This window comes from Ranitomeya imitator, chromosome 3 (genome assembly GCF_032444005.1).
Source record: "Ranitomeya imitator isolate aRanImi1 chromosome 3, aRanImi1.pri, whole genome shotgun sequence".
Lineage (NCBI taxonomy): Eukaryota > Metazoa > Chordata > Amphibia > Anura > Dendrobatidae > Ranitomeya > Ranitomeya imitator.
The window spans coordinates 761,183,919-761,203,878 of NC_091284.1; the positions used below are offsets into that span (position 1 = coordinate 761,183,919).

Sequence of the window (19,960 nt, forward strand, 5' to 3'; positions counted from 1 at the left end):
CGAGATATTTGTATTGTCCCCTTATATACTTATACATGGTTATTAGATCGCCCCTCAGTCGTCTTTTTTCTAGACTAAATAATCCTAATTTCGCTAATCTATCTGGGTATTGTAGTTCTCCCATCCCCTTTATTAATTTTGTTGCCCTCCTTTGTACTCTCTCTAGTTCCATTATATCCTTCCTGAGCACCGGTGCCCAAAACTGGACACAGTGCTCCATGTGCGGTCTAACTAGGGATTTGTACAGAGGCAGTATAATGCTCTCATCATGTGTATCCAGACCTCTTTTAATGCACCCCATGATCCTGTTTGCCTTGGCAGCTGCTGCCTGGCACTGGCTGCTCCAGGTAAGTTTATCATTAACTAGGATCCCCAAGTCCTTCTCCCTGTCAGATTTACCCAGTGGTTTCCCGTTCAGTGTGTAATGGTGATATTGATTCCCTCTTCCCATGTGGTCAGCGAGGGCAAACAGGTCAGAGCCCATCAAGCAGACACTGATGGTATATCATAGCAATATGCGACCAAGATTTGTCCTGAGACAACCCTTGCAACTCAACCTTCGGTTCAGAACACATGAAATAATTGACAGCAGTAGAATCAGGGTTGTCAGCTCCCATCTTCTTGCTAACGACCACTTAATTTTATTTGCGTTGACATTAATTCCATGTGTTGATTGTCAGCAGCGTGGAAGGTGTTCAGAAGCTTCTCCAGCCTTGTTCTTTCTAATAATAAGAAAAAGAGAGAATAATTTAATAAAGCCCATAAAATGGAGCAAAAGTTCTCCAATAGGTGACGGAGTCACGAGTTACCTTCATTAGGAACAGTCTGCAGATAGCGCGCCGCTTCCTCAGGACTCAAAGAATGCGCGAGCTCTGAAAGGTCAACGAAGCTCCTTCCGAAATGCCTCTGATACGTGGTCAGCTGCTTCTTTTGTTCTTGGTTACGAATATGAGAATATGTGACCGCAGGAACTAGAATGTCAGGGGAAATTAAATAACACCACCTTTAGGCTATGTGCTGTCTACGGGAAGGATCTTCCATTCACTTATGTGCAGACATGACATTAGCTAGAGGTTATATTCAACGTGCCCTCTAGATAAGTGGAAACCGGCAGCTTTTTACAAGCAGGGGACTTATTGAGCTGGTATTTTACTTATAGTGAGGGCTCAGTGGGACAGTTATGGTGGATTTACACTGGTTCTTCGAGGTCACTGAATAACCACCGATCGGCTACATGTAAGCAGATGGGCAGTTGTTTAACAGACTGTATAGAAAGGCTTACTGCACTTCCACGAGCACAGAACGATCATTAATTTGATTGTTCTGAGCAAATAGAATGGATGCCGGATGGGCTTGGGTAAGATCCAGGAAGGTGACAGCATGATTTGTTTTGTTATATTTTAACAATCCAGCCCTTATTTAAAAAGCATGTTTTGCCCAGACAATTTCTTTAACCCCTATTCCGACGTTGGGTGTAATAGTACGCCCACGTCGAAATCCTCCCTTCGATGTGGGCTCCGGCGCTGAGCAAACATCTTTCCCGGCACGTGTCATCTGTTTTGAACAGCTGACATGTGCCTCTAACAGCTGCGGGAGGAATCGTGATCCACTCGCGGCTGTTAACCTGTTAAATGCCGCTGTAAATCTCTGGCAGCGGCAATTAACTTGCGCTTCCAGTAAGTGCACCGGAAATCCCGTCCATCGGTGACCCGTCACGTGACTGCGGGTCACTGATGGGTTGGCATGACAATCAGAGGTCTCCAGCAGACGTCTAGGGTTGTCATAGCCGGATTGCTATGTGCGCCGCTCGGTGGTTGGTGCTCACAGCAAGTGAGCCGATCGGACAAATGCAGCTTCTAGTCTCCCATGGAGACTATTGAAGCATGCAAAAAGTAAAAAACAAAATGTTTTTAAAAAAGTTAAAATCACCTCCCTTTCGCCCCATTCACAATAAAACAAACCATACACATATTTGGTATCGCTGCATTCAGAATCGCCCGATAGAATTAACCCAAGTGCTAAACGGTGAAACAAAAAAAGTCAAAACGCCAGTGTTAACTTTTTTGGTCGCCGCTACATTGCAATAAAATTCAATAATGGGCGATCAAAAGATCGTATCTGCACCAAAATTATATCAATAAAAATGTCAGCTCGGCATGCAAAAAATAAGCCCTAACCCAGCCCCAAATCATGAAAAATGGAGATGCTACAGGTCTCGGAAAATAACACCTTTTTTTGGAGAATCATAATGGCAGGTCAGTTTTAGCATTTAGTGAAAATGGTAAAGTACACAATATGCTAAAATATTAAAACCAAAGGGGTTATTCAAAAGTACAACTTGTCCCACAAAAACAAGCCCTCACATGGCCATTTTGACCGAAAAATAAAGTTATGGCTCTGGGAAAAAGGGGAGCAAAAAACGAAAACGCAAAAACTAAAATACCTCCAATCATGAAGGGGTTAAGCCTAATTGGATTATCAAAAAGAACTTTGCTGCAGTTGATATCATCAGTATCTCCAGCTGCTGCTCTGTCCTGAGGTAGGAAGCTTTGCGTCCCTTTTCTAGGTTACAACAAAGAAACTTACCAACTCCTTTAGCTGAAAGATGTCGATTTGAGTAACACCCATACTTTCGAGTGAAATCATCCAGTTTAGGACAACGGGGTTGGACTTGATAATTAAACCTTGATTCGGTGGCCAGGGTCATTGGGACGTCATTTCTCCAGTTTGAAGACGTATCGAGAGCATATTTCACCTGATAACCTGTATGTGAGACCATAAAGCAGAAGAGGAAACAATAAGAATAAGAATTAAAGAAAAATGAGTGAAACCTGAACTCTAATATGTTACTGAAATGCAGCAATGCAATCTTGTACTGATTGTGGTTTAGGGTCATAGTCTTTACATCTAATTTTATCCCCTATGTGTCATGGACTGTTTTAATTTTGCACTTTTATTCTTCTCTTTTCTCCAAGAGTCATAACTCTTTTCTTCTGTCCACACAAACGTGCTTTTGCAACACAAAATGTACTTTTAACTTATGATAAAATTTATCGAAAAATGGGAGAAAAAATTTCCAAGTGAGGGGAAGAAAGAAACACCAATGTTTTAAGAATTTTGCTGTTTACAGCCTTAAAGGGAACCTGTTAGATATGATGTTAATCTGCAGGTTGATAGCGTTCTGAAGCCGTACAGCCTCTGCACTGAGGCTACCTGGAGCAAATTAACTTTATTCCTCTCAGCATCCTCCAGCTTTTAGTCATAGGGGTGTGGCCAGAGGGGTTTCAGTCACCGCTTAGTACATAGTGAGCTGCGGCTGTAAACGCACCTCATGGGTTCTCATATTTTGATAGACGTGAGTTTTGAATATGTGAACTTACCAAATATATTTATTTTTTTAATTTCCTAATTTATTTGTTTTTATTATGGGGGAAAAAGGGAAGTAGAGGGGTATTCAAACATTTGTTTTTATGAATTGTCTTATATTTTTATAAACTTTTTACATTTTTTAAGTCTCCCTAAAGGGTCACCAACCTGCAATTACTTGATTACTTGCACTATATACTGCCCACAACCTGACATTACTGACACTACAGAGAACTTTTTCATCCTTTGGATGTCCCAGTTAGGCTGTGTGCGCACGTTGCGTATTGCTTGCAAACATTTCTGCACGGTATCTGCATCTCTTGGCAGCAAAAATGCTGAGGAAAAATATGCTGTGTTTTTGGTGCGTTTTTTGCATGCGTTTTTTTCTGCGCATTCAATGGGTCAAAAATGCAGGCAAAAAAACAAAAAGAATTGACATGCTGCAGAAAAAAATGCACTGCAAATACGCATGGAAATTTACTGATCATGTGCACAACACTTTAGGATTGTCAGGTAATTACCTTGCATAAGTATTCCATTGCGTTTTTGAACCATTTACGCATGGAAAAAACGCAGCAAATACACAACATGCACACATAGCCTTATAGTGACAAACTGCATGCTAAAAAATTGTAGTACTTTTTTCACAATTTACTCCTTAGAAAATTTGAGGAAAAAATACTATACTATAAATGTGGTATGAAAATGCAGCTGTCAGTCACAAAAAAGGTTAGTCAAACATTATTTTGTTAGCCCACCAAATGGAAACCCGTACACGGTTGTTATGCAAACATGTCAAATAACAGATAATATGTAAAAGCTATGCCCTGCAGATGATGCCCGTGGCAAGGATTATAGGGGTGAACTGCGGCCAGACGATGGGTGTATAGATCTTTCTCTAAGGCCTGTCCCACACGTCCAGATAATTCCGGTACCGGAAAAATCGGTACCGGAATTATCCGTGTGTCCGTGTGCTCACGTTGCACATCAGTGTGGCACACGTGCGGCATCCGTGTGCCGCCCGTGTGCCGACTGGGTACCACACGCACCGTGCAGGAGACAGCGCTACAGTTAAGCGCTGTCCCCTGCATCTGGTGCTGAAGCCGCCATTCATTTCTTCTCTCCAGCAGCGTTCGCTGGAGAGAAGATATGAAAAATCTTTTTTTTTTTTGGTGTTTAAAAAAAAAGATCCCTGTCCCCAACCCCCTCCCACCCCCTGTGCGCCCGCCCGCTGTTACTGAAATACTTACCCGGCTCCCTCGCTGCTTCCTCTCCTCGCCGCAGCTTCTCCTGTATGAGCGGTCACGTGGTACCGCTCATTACAGTGATGAATATGCGGCTCCCCCCCTATGGTGGATACTGTAGCGCTGTCTCCTGCACACGGACTGCACACGGACAACATCCGTGTGCGGTACGTGTTTTACATGGACCCATTGACTTTAATGGGTCCGTGTAATACGTGCGCTCCCACGAACACTGACATGTCTCCGTGTTTTTCAAACGGACACACGGTCCGTGAAAACACGCTGACATGTGCAGAGATACATTGATTTTAATGTGTCTACGTGAGTCAGTGTCTCCGGTACGTGAGGAAACTGTCACCTCACGTACCGGAGCCACTGACGTGTGAAACCGGCCTAAGGCTGCCGTCACAGTAGCAGTATTTGGTAAGTATTTTACAACAGTATTTGTAAGCCAAAACCAGGAGTGGAACAATTATTATTATTATTATTATTATTATTATTTATTATTAGGCCGGAGTCAAACACAACGTATAAAAATACGGTCCGTTTTTGATGGCCACAATACGCAGAAAATTTCCCGAACAGTGATCCGTATTCAATGCGAGGATGTGATTATTTTCTCCAAAAATTGTCCGTATGTCATCCATATGGTATCTGTTGTGAATTCTGTGGCAGAGCTCCCTCCTGTGGTCACAAGTGGTACTTCGGCTGATTCTCTCTGTGAGCTTCCGTTGGTGGAGGAAAGTGGTACTGCGGCTTCTGAGTTTCCTTCCTCAGGTGATGTGGTGAAGTCGTTAGGTGCTGCTCTATTTAACTCCACCTAGTGCTTTGATCCTGGCCTCCAGTCTATGTTCTAGTATTGGACCTGTTTCCTCCTGGATCGTTCCTGTGGCCTGCTGCTCTGCATAGCTAGTTCCGCTTTGCTATTTTGTTTGCTGTTTTTTTTCTGTCCAGCTTGTCTATTTGTTTTTTCCTGCTTGCTGGAAGCTCTGGGACGCAGAGGTTGTACCTCCGTGCCGTTAGTTCGGTACGGAGGGTCTTTTTGCCCCCTTTGCGTGGTTTTTGTAGGGTTTTGTGTTGACCGCAAAGTTACCTTTCCTATCCTCGCTCTGTTCAGAAAGTCGGGCCTCACTTTGCTAAATCTATTTCATCTCTACGTTTGTCTTTTCATCTTAACTCACAGTCATTATATGTGGGGGCTGCCTTTTCCTTTGGGGTATTTCTCTGAGGCAAGGTAGGCTTATTTTCTATCTTCAGGCTAGCTAGTTTCTCAGGCTGTGCCGAGTTGCATAGGGAGCGTTAGGCGCAATCCACGGGTGCCTCTAGTGTGGTTGGAGAGGATTAGGGATTGCGGTCAGCAGAGTTCCCACGTCTCAGAGCTCGTTCTATGTTTTTGGGTTATTGTCAGGTCACTGTATGTGCTCTGACCTCTATGTCCATTGTGGTACTGAATTACCTTATCATAACAGGTATCCGTACGGCGAGATTTTCTCGCCGGCTTGCAAAATGGACATAGAATGGATCCATGGCCTCAAATATTCGTAAAAATATATATACAGTCTATATATATATATATATATATATATATATATATATATATATTTCAGTGAGACACATATGTATATTTATATTTAATACAGTGCTAGATAGCAGAAAAGCCGGTAATTCAATTGCCGGCTTTTGCTATCTCTTTCCCAAACCCAACAGGATATGAGACATGGTTTACATACAGTAAACCATTTCGTATCCCTTATTTTTTTTTTACATATTCCGCACTACTAATGTTAGAAGTGTCTGTGTGAAAAACTTGGGGGCTCTGTTAAAATAAAGGGTTAAATCACGGAAAAAAATGGCGTGGGCTCCCGCGCAATTTTCTCTGCCAGAGTAGTAAAGCCAGTGACTGAGGGCAGATATTAATAGCCTGGAGAGGGTCCATGGTTATTGGCCCCCCCCTGGCTAAAAACATCTGCCCCCAGCCACCCCAGAACAGGCACATCTGGAAGATGCGCTTATTCTGGCACTTGGCCTCTCTTCCCACTCCTGAGTAGCGGTGAGATATGGGGTAATGAAGGGTTAATGTCACCTTGCTATTGTAAGGTGACATTAAGCCTGGTTAATAATGGAGAGGTGTCAATAAGACGCCTATCCATTATTAATCCTATGTTCATAAAGGGTTAAAAAAAACACACACACACACACACACACACACACATTAGGAAAAAAGTATTTTAATGAAATAAAGACACAGGGAGTTGTAATAGTTTATTAAACGCTCAATCCAATTGAAGACCCTTGTCACCTGAAACAAAGTTAAACTAAAAAAAAACAAGAATATCCCATACCTCTCCGGTGTTACAGTCAAGTCCCATGATGTAAATCCGTCAGAAGGTGTTACCGGTAATTAGTTTTACAAGCAGAAGCTCTGCAGGGGAACATAGCTACCTAGACTTGCGGTGCTGCGCCCCCTGCTGGTATAAACTCATATGAACTCTAGCGTGGGAATTTTTTTTTGAACGCTCGAGTTCATATGAGTTTATGCCAGCAGGGGGCGCAGCACCGCAAGTCTAGGTAGCTACGCTCCCCTGCTTTCCATTCATTCTCCACTTTTTACAGGCAGGAGCACAGCTGAATTAGCAGGCTTCTGCTTGTAAAATTATTTAACCCCTTCAGATGGATTTACAGTGTGGGACTTGACTAACGCCGGAGAGGTATGGGATATTGTTGTTTTTTATTTTAACTTTGTTTCAGGTGACAAGGGTCTTCAATTGGATTGAGCGTTAAATAAACTATTACAACACCCTGTATCTTTAGTTCATTAAAATACTTTTTTCCTAATGTGTGTGTTTTTTTTAACCCTTTATGAACATAGGATTAATAATGGATAGGTGTCTTATTGACGCTGTTAGGGCTAGCGGAACGCACCGAGTAAATAGAGATGTTTTTATTGATATTGGTGCAGAGGCAGGAACTCGACCCCTAACATTACCCCCCCCCCCTCCTTGGGCCTCGCTACGTTCGAAGGCAGCAATGAGCTGCGGAGCTTGAATGTGATCAGCAGGCTCCCAGGATCTATCCTCAGGACCGTAACCCCTCCAGTCCACCAAATAAAAATTTTTGCCACGAACCACCTTGCACCCCAAAATAGCGTTCACCTCGTAATCGTCCGTAGACGAACCCGATGTCCCGGCAGATGACTCAGAAAACTGGGACATGTATACGGGCTTAAGGAGGGGCACATGAAAGGTGTCGGTGATACCTAGGCGTGGAGGAAGAGCCAGACGGTAGACCACAGGATTAACCTGTTCGAGGACCTTGAAGGGACCCAAGTAGCGAGGAGCAAACTTAGTGGACTCAACACGCAGCCTGATGTTACGAGCGGAGAGCCACACTAAGTCGCCAGGAGCAAAGGTCGGGGCAGGACCTCATTCTCTCCTTGGAGGCCCGGATGGCATCCTGAGTGCGGTCCCAAATGTCTCATGCCTCCACTACCCAATCTGCCACCCTGGAGTCAGCAGAGGACACAGGCATAGGCACAGGAACCCGCGGATACTGGCCGTAATTAAGGAGGAAAGGAGTCTGACCGGCGGAGTCGGCTACAGCGTTGTTAAGGGCAAACTCTGCCCACGGTAACAAGGATGCCCAGTCATCCTGCCTGGCAGAAACAAAATGTCGCAAATAAGTGACCAGAGTCTGATTGGCCCTCTCTACCAACCCACTCGTCTCGGGATGATAAGCCGAAGAGAGATTTAACTCAATACTGAGTAGACGACAAAGCTCCCTCCAGAATCGAGACCCCGATCACTGACAATCTTGTCCGGCATACCGTGTAAGCGAAAGATATGTTTGATGAACAAGGCTGCCAGAACCCGTGCAGAAGGTAGCCGTGGAAGAGGCACCAAATGAACCATTTTGGAAAAATGGTCGGTGATCACCCAGATAATGGTGCAACTACGAGACTTCGGTAAGCCCACCACAAAGTCCATCCCGACCATCTCCCAGGGCCTGTCCACCACCGGCAGAGGGTAAAGCAAACCAGCTGGCCGTTGCCGAGGGGACTTGTTCTTGGCGCAAGAGACACACGCCCAAACATAGTCTGCTACATCACGAGCCATATGCGGCCACCAGTATGTCCTCGTCAGTAACTCAGATGTCCTTTTGGAACCAAAATGTCCACCCACCCTGGACGAGTGTGCCCAAGAGAGAACCTCCGGTCGCAAACTGGATGGTACAAAAGTCTTGCCCGGAGGCACAGACTCTAGCGAAACCGGTGCCACAGTTCTCAGGCTCTCGGTGGAGACAATAAGCCGAGGCTCCTCTTCCTCCTCCACAGATGACACAATGGAGCGAGAGAAAGCGTCGGCACGAATGTTCTTCTCCCCAGAAAGAAAATGGAGGGTGAAATGAAACCAGGAGAAGAACAAGGACGATCTGGCCTGGCGAGAATTTAACCGCTGGGCTGTCTGCAGGTACACCAAATTTTTATGATCTGTGAAGACTTGGAAGGGAAAACGAGCTCCCTCCAAGAGATGTCTCCACTCCGAGAAAGCCAACTTCATGGCTAGCAACTCCCTGTCTCCGATGGAATAATTCCTCTCTGCTGGTGAGGTCTTAGAAAAAAGAAGCAAGGATGCTTCCGACCTTGAGTATCCTTTTGGAAGAGGACTGCTCCAGCACCAACAGATGAGGCATCCACCTCCATGATATCTGGCTTATCTACATCGGGGCGATGTAGGATGGGAGCGCTAGCGAAGTGTGACTTTATGGAGACAAAGGCCTTGGAGACCTCCTCAGAGCACAATTTGGGATTTGCCCTCTTCTTGGTGAGGGCAACAAAGGGAGCTACCAAAGTTGAAAAGTGCGGAATGAACTGGCGATGATTGATGAACCCCATAAAGCGCTGCACCGCTTTAAGAGAATGGGGTTCCTGCCAGTCCATCACAGCCTGTAGTTTGGCAGCATCCATAGCCAATCCCTGGGCTGAGATGATATAGCCGAGGAAAGGTAAGGACTCCTGCTCAAACATACACTTCTCCAACTTGGCATAGAGGGAGTTTGCCCGTAGGAGGTCGAAGACTTTGAAAACATCTCTCCGGTGGGAGTCAATATCTGGAGAGTAGATGAGAATATCATCCAGATAGACTACGACCGAGGTGGAAAGCATATCCCGGAAGATGTCGTTCACAAAGTCTTGGAAAACCGCTGGGGCATTACAGAGCCTGAAGGGCATCACCAGATATTCATAGTGCCCATCCCTGGTGTTAAAAGCCGTCTTCCATTTGTCCCCCTCACGGATGCGAATCAGGTTGTAAGCACACCGCAGATCTAGTTTAGTAAACACCCTTGCTCCCCGAAGCCTATCGAAGAGCTCTGATATCAAGGGCAAAGGATACTTATTCTTAACGGTGATGGCGTTAAGACCCCTGTAGTCTATGCATGGACGCAGTTCTCCATTCTTCTTCTGCACGAAGAAGAACCCAGCCCCAGCAGGTGACACTGACTTCCTGATGAACCCTCTTGCCAGATTCTCTTGAATGTACCGAGACATTGCCTCCGTCTCCGGGAGAGATAACGGATAAACTCGACCCCGGGGAGGCTCAGCACCAGGCAAGAGATCAATAGGACAGTCATAGGGGCGATGGGGCGGAAGGGTCTCCGCCGCCTTTATGGAGAACACGTCTGCATAAGACCAATATTGCTTGGGGATAGAGGATAGATCTGCGGGTACCTCTGTAGTAGCAACCTGAACGCACTCCCTCTGACACCTACCCCCACAAGATTCACCCCATCCCAGAATTCTGCCTGAGGACTACTCGATATGAGGAAAGTGGTACCGTAGCCAAGGTATCCCCAACAGGACCTCATCAATTCCCTCAGGAATAACGAGCAGAGATATAATCTCCTGATGGGATGGCGACATGGACAGAGTAAAAGGGATGGTCTGGTGTGTTATCTGTGAGGGCAGTGTCGACCCATTCACCACTCGTACCGTTACTGGTTGAGCTAGCATAACCAGGGGTATTGCGTGACGTTGGGCGAAGGCAGAAGACATAAAATTGCCCTCCGCCCCAGAATCCACGCAGAGCTCTACCGAGTGGTAGGATGAGCCTATAATAATTGTCCCCTTAAAGAAAAATTTGGAGGCAAACGTCGCCGTGTCTAGTGTACCTCCACCTACTACCACTAGACACTGACGTTTCCTCGACCGCTGGGGACATCTGGTGGCAAGATGTCCTGACTGCTGGCAAACATGACAGACATTGAGTGCACAAACGGTCCGGGACTTAGATCCCGCTTAGGACACTTCCATGGCCTCATGTGACTCAGGAACCAGGACCGGAGATTCCAGAGGTTTGGCGAAGGTGGGAGCCAGCCGAAACCTCTGCCTACACTGGGCTCGCTCTAACCTCCGCTCGTTAAAACGGAGGTCAATTCGAGTAGAGACAGTTATTAACTCATCCAGTGTGGCAGGAATCTCCCTAGTGGCCAGAGCATCCTTAACGTGATCCTGGCCCCTCCAAAATATGGGGATAAGGGCTTTATCCGAACACTCCAGCTCAGAAGCTAAAGTACGAAAGCGGACGGAAAAATGGCTGACCAAGGACTCACCCTGAGTTAGTACCAGCAGTTGGAGCGCTGTGTCATGGATGACTTGAGGTCCTAAAAAGACCTGTTTCAGAGTGCTCAGGAACAGCGGAGCACTCTGCACCACATGATCGCCACGCTCCCACAGCGGCGTAGCCTATTCCAACGCCCTGTCCGACAAGAGAGACACAATAAATCCCACCTTAGCCCGCTCTGTGGGAAAACGTGCAGCCAGGAGCTCGAGGTGAATAGAGCACTGACTCATGAATCCCCTACAAGATTTGCTATCTCCAGAAATTTTTTCTGGCAGTGGGAGGCGAGATAATGTCGGAACAGGGGTGGCAGTGGACAAGGTTACTGCAGCCACGCTAGCAGCCTGTACAGCAACTGCGGTAACATCCACAGCTGAGGTTGAGCTCTCGAGAGCCGCCAACCTACCCTCCAGCTGCTGGATATACCGCAAAGATTGCTGAATGTCCGCCATTTACTAGCCAGACCCTGGCGCTAGTATTATGTTAGGGCTAGCGGAACGTACCGAGTAAATAGAGATGTTTTTATTGATATTGGTGCGTTCGCAGCCCGGGGTCCACCGTGCAGGAGTACCTGCTGCTAGCAAACGGCGGTACTATATGGCGGTATGGACTAACTTAGTTAATTCACCGAGTAGCCGTGAAAGAAAAGCACTGTGCCCTGAGACTCCACAGAGGCACAGGCTAACTTCACAAACAGAGAGCAGTCAGTGGTCATGCATGCACACAAACTCCTCGCCGGAGGTGCCAGCATTCTAGGGGCTTATTTCAGCTGGGTCCCTGAACACACTCTCACGTGACCACACTGGCGGAAAGCACATAACAAAAGGCAATACTAGCGCATGGCCGTGTGGCCATGCAAGCCTTAAATAGTTGCAGCACGTATAGGACCCTCCTAGAAGGACCAATGAGAGGCTGCCACAGAGCGTGAGCACCTACAGGGCCTTCCTGAAGGACCAATGACCTTAGCTGCAGTATCTGATCATGTGACCCTCGATCTCCACTGAGAGATCTTACTCTGGGCATGCTCAGAATGTGAAAAGCAGGACTTAGTCCCAGAAGCGTCTGCTCGCCGCTGCCCAGCACTGACTTCAATGGCAGAAGCAGGAAATGCAGCAGTAACTCTTTGCACAGAGTCAGACTGAGCAAGACACTGGGACCGACGTCTCTGCTGAGCAGGCTCCACTGCTGCAGGAGAAGAATGGGAGACAGCAGAGATGGCCCGAGATTCCCCCTGTGCAGAGGCAGGAACTCGACCCCTAACAGACGCCTCTCCATTATTAACCTGGCTTAATGTCACCTTACAATAGCAAGGTGACATTAACCCTTCATTACCCCATATCCCACCGCTACTCAGGAGTGGGAAGAGAGTGGCCAAGTGCCAGAATAGGTGCATCTTACAGATGTGCCTTTTCTGGGGTGGCTGGGGGCAGATGTTTTTAGCCAGGGGGGGGCCAATAACCATGGTCCCTCTCTAGGCTATTAATATCTGGCCTCAGTCACTGGCTTTCCCACTGTGGCGGAGAAAATTGAGCGGGAGCCCAAGCCAGTTTTTTCCGTGATTTAACCCTTTATTTTAACAGCTAGGGCCCCCAAATTTGGCACACAGACACTTCTAACATTAGTAGTGCGGAATATGTAAAAAAATAAGGGATATGAAATGGTTTACTGTATGTAACCATGTCTCATATCCTGTCGGGTTTGGGTTGGGAATAGCAAAATCCGGCAAAAAAAAAAATAAAAAAATTATATATATATATATATATATATATATATATATATATATATATATATATATATTGTCTGTCTTGGAAATCCCGCGTCTCTGATTGGTCGAGGCTGCCAGGCCTCGACCAATCAGCGACGGGCACAGCGACGATGATGTCATAAAGGACGTAGGCATCACGCGTCTCTGGTCGAGGCCGCCAGGCCTCGACCAATCAGCAACGGGCACAGCGACGATGATGTCATAAAGGACGTAGAAATCCCACGTTTCTGATTCAGCGACGGGCACAATATCGACGTAGATGTCATAATGGTTGCCATGGCGATGATGATGTCATAAAGGTTGCCTCGACCAATCAGCGACGGGCACAGTCTGCCGCGCATTCTGGAATCATCATTGTCCATATACTACGGGGACATGCATATCCTAGAATACCCGATGCGTTAGAATCGGGCCACAATCTAGTCTATATATATAATTGTCTAAGGGGTTTTCCGTCTGTCTGTCTTTGTCTGTCTGTCTGTCTGTCCTGGAAATCCCGCCTCTCTGATTGGTCGAGGCCTGGCGACCTCGACCAATCAGCAACGGGCACAGCGACGATGATGTCATAATGGTTGCCATGGCGACGATGATGTCATAGTTTGTAAGCTTGCGAGCAGGGCCCTCACTCCTCCTGGTATCTGTTTTGAACTGTATTTCTGTTATGCTGTAATGTTTATTGTCTGTACAAGTCCCCTCTATAATTTGTAAAGCGCTGCGGAATATGTTGGCGCTATATAAATAAAATTATTATTATTATTATTATTATTATGTCATAAAGGTTGCCTCGACCAATCAGCGACGGGCACAGTCTGCCACGAATTCTGGAATCATCATTGTCCATATACTACGGGGACATGCATATTCTAGAATACCCGATGCGTTAGAATCGGGCCACAATCTAGTCTATATATATAATTGCCTAAGGGTTTTTCCGTCTGTCTGTCTGTCCTGGAAATCCCGGCTCTCTGATTGGTCGAGGCCGCCAGGCCTCGACCAATCAGAGACCGGCACAGCATCGACGTAGAAATCCCGCGTCTCTGATTGGTCGAGGCCGCCAGTCTGATTGACACTTCTATATTGATCATTCCTCCTGACACTTCTGTATTGATCAGTCCTCCTGACACTTCTATATTGATCAGTCCTCCTGACACTTCTGTATTGATCAGTCCTCCTGACACTTCAATATTGATCAGTCATCCTGACACTTCTATGTTGATCAGTCCTCCTGATACCTCTATATTGATCAGTCCTCCTGACACTTCTATATTGATCAGTCCTCCTGACATTTTTATATTGATCAGTCCTCCTGACACTTCTATATTGATCAGTCCTCCTGACATTTTTATATAGATCAGTCCTCCTGACACTTCTATATTGATCAGTCCTCCTGACACTTCTATATTGATCAGTCCTCCTGACATTTTTATATTGATCAGTCCTCCTGACACTTCTATATTGATCAGTCCGGCACAGCATTGACGTAGAAATCCCGCGTCTCTGATTGGTCGAGGCCGCCAGTCTGATTGACACTTCTATATTGATCATTCCTCCTGACACTTCTATATTGATCAGTCCTCCTGACACTTCTATATTGATCAGTCCTCCTGACACTTCTATATTGATCAGTCCTCCTGACATTTTTATATTGATCAGTCCTCCTGACACTTCTATATTGATCAGTCCACCTGACACTTCTATATTGATCAGTCCGGCACAGCATCGACGTAGAAATCCCGCGTCTCTGATTGGTCGAGGCCGCCAGTCTGATTGACACTTCTATATTGATCATTCCTCCTGACACTTCTGTATTGATCAGTCCTCCTGACACTTCTATATTGATCAGTCCTCCTGACACTTCTATATTGATCAGTCCTCCTGACACTTCTATATTGATCAGTCCTCCTGACACTTCTATATTGATCAGTCCTCCTGACACTTCTATATTGATCAGTCCTCCTGACACTTCTATATTGATCAGTCCTCCTGACACTTCTATATTGATCAGTCCTCCTGACACTTCTATATTGATCAGTCCTCCTGACACTTCTATAGTGATCAGTCCTCCTGACACTTCTATATTGATCAGTCCTCCTGACACTTCTATATTGATCAGTCATCCTAACACTTCTATATTGATCAGTAATCCTGACATTCTATATTGATCAGTCCTCCTGACACTTCTATATTGATCAGTCCTCCTGATACCTCTATATTGATCAGTCCTCCTGACACTTTATTATTTTATTATTATTATTATACATTTTTATAGCGCCATTTATTCCATGGCGCTTTACATGTGAATACGGGGCAAATATAGACAAATACATTAAACATGAGCAGATAACAAGGCACACGAGTACATAAGGAGGGAGGACCCTGCCCGCGAGGGCTCACAGTCTGCAGGGGGTGGGTGAGGATACACTAGGAGAGGGAAGAGCTGGCTGTACGGCTGTTCAGTAGGTTGAGGATCACTGCAGGCTGTAGGCTTGTCGGAAGAGATGAGTCTTCAGGTTCTTTTTGAAGGTTTCTATGGTAGGCGCAAGTCTGATGTGTTGGGGTAGAGAGTTCCAGAGTATGGGGGAAGCACGGGAGAAGTCTTGGATGCGGTTATGGGAAGAAGAGATGAGAGGGGAGTAGAGAAGGAGATCTTGGGAGGATCGGAGGTCGCGTGTAGGTAGGTACCGGGAGACCATGCCATGTCACTGACCTATATTGATCAGTCCTCCTGACACTTCTATATTGATCAGTCCTCCTGACACTTCTATATTGATCAGTCCTCCTGACACTTCTATATTGATCAGTCCTCCTGACACTTCTATAGTGATCAGTCCTCCTGACACTTCTATAGTGATCAGTCCTCCTGACACTTCTATATTGATCAGTCCTCCTGACACTTCTATATTGATCAGTCATCCTAACACTTCTATATTGATCAGTAATCCTGACATTCTATATTGATCAGTCCTCCTGACACTTCTATATTGATCAGTCCTCCTGATACCTCTATATTGATCAGTCCTCCTGACACTTCTATATTGATCAGTCCTCCTGATACCTCTATATTGATCAGTCCTCCTGACACTTCTATATTGATCAGTCCTCCTGACACTTCTATATTGATCAGTCCTCCTGATACCTCTATATTGATCAGTCCTCCTGACACTTCTATATTGATCAGTCCTCCTGATACCTCTATATTGATCAGTCCTCCTGACACTTCTATATTGATCAGTCCTCCTGACATTTTTATATTGATCAGTCCTCCTGACACTTCTATATTGATCAGTCCTCCTGACATTTTTATATTGATCAGTCCTCCTGACACTTCTATATTGATCAGTCCTCCTGACACTTCTATATTGATCAGTCCTCCTGACATTTTTATATTGATCAGTCCTCCTGACACTTCTATATTGATCAGTCCGGCACAGCATCGACGTAGAAATCCCGCGTCTCTGATTGGTCGAGGCTGCCAGTCTGATTGACACTTCTATATTGATCATTCCTCCTGACACTTCAATATTGATCAGTCATCCTGACACTTCTATATTGATCAGTCCTCCTGACACTTCTATATTGATCAGTCCTCCTGACACTTCTATATTGATCAGTCCTCCTGACATTTTTATATTGATCAGTCCTCCTGACACTTCTATATTGATCAGTCCTCCTGACATTTTTATATTGATCAGTCCACCTGACACTTCTATATTGATCAGTCCGGCACAGCATCGACGTAGAAATCCCGCGTCTCTGATTGGTCGAGGCCGCCAGTCTGATTGACAGTTCTATATTGATCATTCCTCCTGACACTTCTGTATTGATCAGTCCTCCTGACACTTCTATATTGATCAGTCCTCCTGACACTTCTATATTGATCAGTCCTCCTGACACTTCTATATTGATCAGTCCTCCTGACACTTCTATATTGATCAGTCCTCCTGACACTTCTATATTGATCAGTCCTCCTGACACTTCTATATTGATCAGTCCTCCTGACACTTCTATATTGATCAGTCCTCCTGACACTTCTATATTGATCAGTCATCCTAACACTTCTATATTGATCAGTAATCCTGACATTCTATATTGATCAGTCCTCCTGACACTTCTATATTGATCAGTCCTCCTGATACCTCTATATTGATCAGTCCTCCTGACACTTCTATATTGATCAGTCCTCCTGATACCTCTATATTGATCAGTCCTCCTGACACTTCTATATTGATCAGTCCTCCTGACACTTCTATATTGATCAGTCCTCCTTACACTTCTATATTGATCAGTCCTCCTGATACTTCTATATTGATCAGTCCTCCTGACACTTCTATATTGATCAGTCCTCCTGACATTTTTATATTGATCAGTCCTCCTGACACTTCTATATTGATCAGTCCTCCTGACACTTCTATATTGATCAGTCCTCCTGACACTTGACGATGATGTCATAAAGGACGTAGATATCCCGCGTCTCTGATTGGTCGAGGCCGCCAGGCTTCGACCAATCAGCAACGGGCACAGCGACGATGCTGTCATAAAGGACGTAGAAATCCCACGTTTCTGATCAGTCCTCCTGACACCTCTATATTGATCAGTCCTCCTGACATTCTATATTGATCAGTCCTCCTGACACTTCTATATTGATCAGTCCTCCTGACACTTCTATATTGATCAGTCCTCCTGACACTTCTATATTGATCAGTCCTCCTGACACTTCTATATTGATCAGTCCTCCTGACACTTCTATATTGATCAGTCCTCCTGACACTTCAATATTGATCAGTCCTCCTGACACTTCTATATTGATCAGTCTTCCTGACACTTCTATATTGATCAGTCCTCCTGACACTTCTATATTGATCAGTCCTCCTGACACTTCTATATTGATCAGTCCTCCTGACACTTCTATATTGATCAGTCCTCCTGACACTTCTATATTGATCAGTCCTCCTGACACTTGACGATGATGTCATAAAGGACGTAGATATCCCGCGTCTCTGATTGGTCGAGGCCGCCAGGCTTCGACCAATCAGCAACGGGCACAGCGACGTTGATGTCATAAAGGACGTAGAAATCCCACGTTTCTGATTCAGCGACGGGCACAGTATCGACGTAGATGTCATAATGGTTGAATCGGGCCACAATCTAGTATATATATACAGTGGGGCAAAAAAGTATTTAGTCAGTCAGCAATAGTGCAAGTTCCACCACTTAAAAAGATGAGAGGCGTCTGTAATTTACATCATAGGTAGACCTCAACTATGAGAGACAAACTGAGAAAAAAAAATCCAGAAAATCACATTGTCTGTTTTTTTAACAATTTATTTGCATATTATGGTGGAAAATAAGTATTTGGTCAGAAACAAACAATCAAGATTTCTGGCTCTCACAGACCTGTAACTTCTTCTTTAAGAGTCTCCTCTTTCCTCCACTCATTACCTGTAGTAATGGCACCTGTTTAAACTTGTTATCAGTATAAAAAGACACCTGTGCACACCCTCAAACAGTCTGACTCCAAACTCCACTATGGTGAAGACCAAAGAGCTGTCAAAGGACACCAGAAACAAAATTGTAGCCCTGCACCAGGCTGGGAAGACTGAATCTGCAATAGCCAACCAGCTTGGAGTGAAGAAATCAACAGTGGGAGCAATAATTAGAAAATGGAAGACATACAAGACCACTGATAATCTCCCTCGATCTGGGGCTCCACGCAAAATCCCACCCCGTGGGGTCAGAATGATCACAAGAACGGTGAGCAAAAATCCCAGAACCACGCGGGGGGACCTAGTGAATGAACTGCAGAGAGCTGGGACCAATGTAACAAGGCCTACCATAAGTAACACACTACGCCACCATGGACTCAGATCCTGCAGTGCCAGACGTGTCCCACTGCTTAAGCCAGTACATGTCCGGGCTCGTCTGAAGTTTGCTAGAGAGCATTTGGATGATCCAGAGAAATATTGGGAGAATGTCCTATGGTCTGATGAAACCAAACTGGAACTGTTTGGTAGAAACACAACTTGTCGTGTTTGGAGGAAAAAGAATACTGAGTTGCATCCATCAAACACAATACCTACTGTAAAGCATGGTGGTGGAAACATCATGCTTTGGGGCCGTTTCTCTGCAAAGGGGCCAGGACGACTGATCCGGGTACATGAAAGAATGAATGGGGCCATGTATCGTGAGATTTTGAGTGCAAACCTCCTTCCATCAGCAAGGGCATTGAAGATGAAACGTGGCTGGGTCTTTCAACATGACAATGATCCAAAGCACACCGCCAGGGCAACGAAGGAGTGGCTTCGTAAGAAGCATTTCAAGGTCCTGGAGTGGCCTAGCCAGTCTCCAGATCTCAACCCTATAGAAAACCTTTGGAGGGAGTTGAAAGTCCGTGTTGCCAAGCGAAAAGCCAAAAACATCACTGCTCTAGAGGAGATCTGCATGGAGAAATGGGCCAACATACCAACAACAGTGTGTGGCAACCTTGTGAAGACTTACAGAAAACGTTTGACCTCTGTCATTGCCAACAAAGGATATATTACAAAGTATTGAGATGAAATTTTGTTTCTGACCAAATACTTATTTTCCACCTTAATATGCAAATAAATTGTTAAAAAAACAGACAATGTGATTTTCTGGATTTTTTTTTCTCAGTTTGTCTCCCATAGTTGAGGTCTACCTATGATGTAAATTACAGACGCCTCTCATCTTTTTAAGTGGTGGAACTTGCACTATTGCTGACTGACTAAATACTTTTTTGCCCCACTGTATATATATATGTCTCACTGATATATATATATATATATATATACACACAGAAAACCTATAGAAAAACCTTTGGAGGGAGTTGAAAGTCCGTGTTGCCAAGCGAAAAGCCAAAAACATCACTGCTCTAGAGGAGATCTGCATGGAGGAATGGGCCAACATACCAACAACAGTGTGTGGCAACCTTGTGAAGACTTACAGAAATGTTT

General features: G+C 45.2%; 1 protein-coding gene across 1 annotated transcript in view; it reads right to left on the reverse strand.

Annotated features, from left to right (window-relative positions):
* Positions 1 to 600: 600 nt before the first annotated feature.
* Positions 601 to 19,960, reverse strand: part of TEX26 (testis expressed 26) — a 74,132-nt gene continuing 54,772 nt past the window's right edge. Inside the window, exons 6-8 of the mRNA XM_069759006.1 lie at positions 2,587 to 2,763; positions 810 to 971; positions 601 to 722 (exon numbers count right to left, since the gene is read on the reverse strand). Of these exons, the coding sequence (XP_069615107.1) occupies positions 625 to 722; positions 810 to 971; positions 2,587 to 2,763 (437 nt within the window). The 3' untranslated portion in view covers positions 601 to 624. The remainder of the gene's footprint in view (positions 723 to 809; positions 972 to 2,586; positions 2,764 to 19,960) is intronic.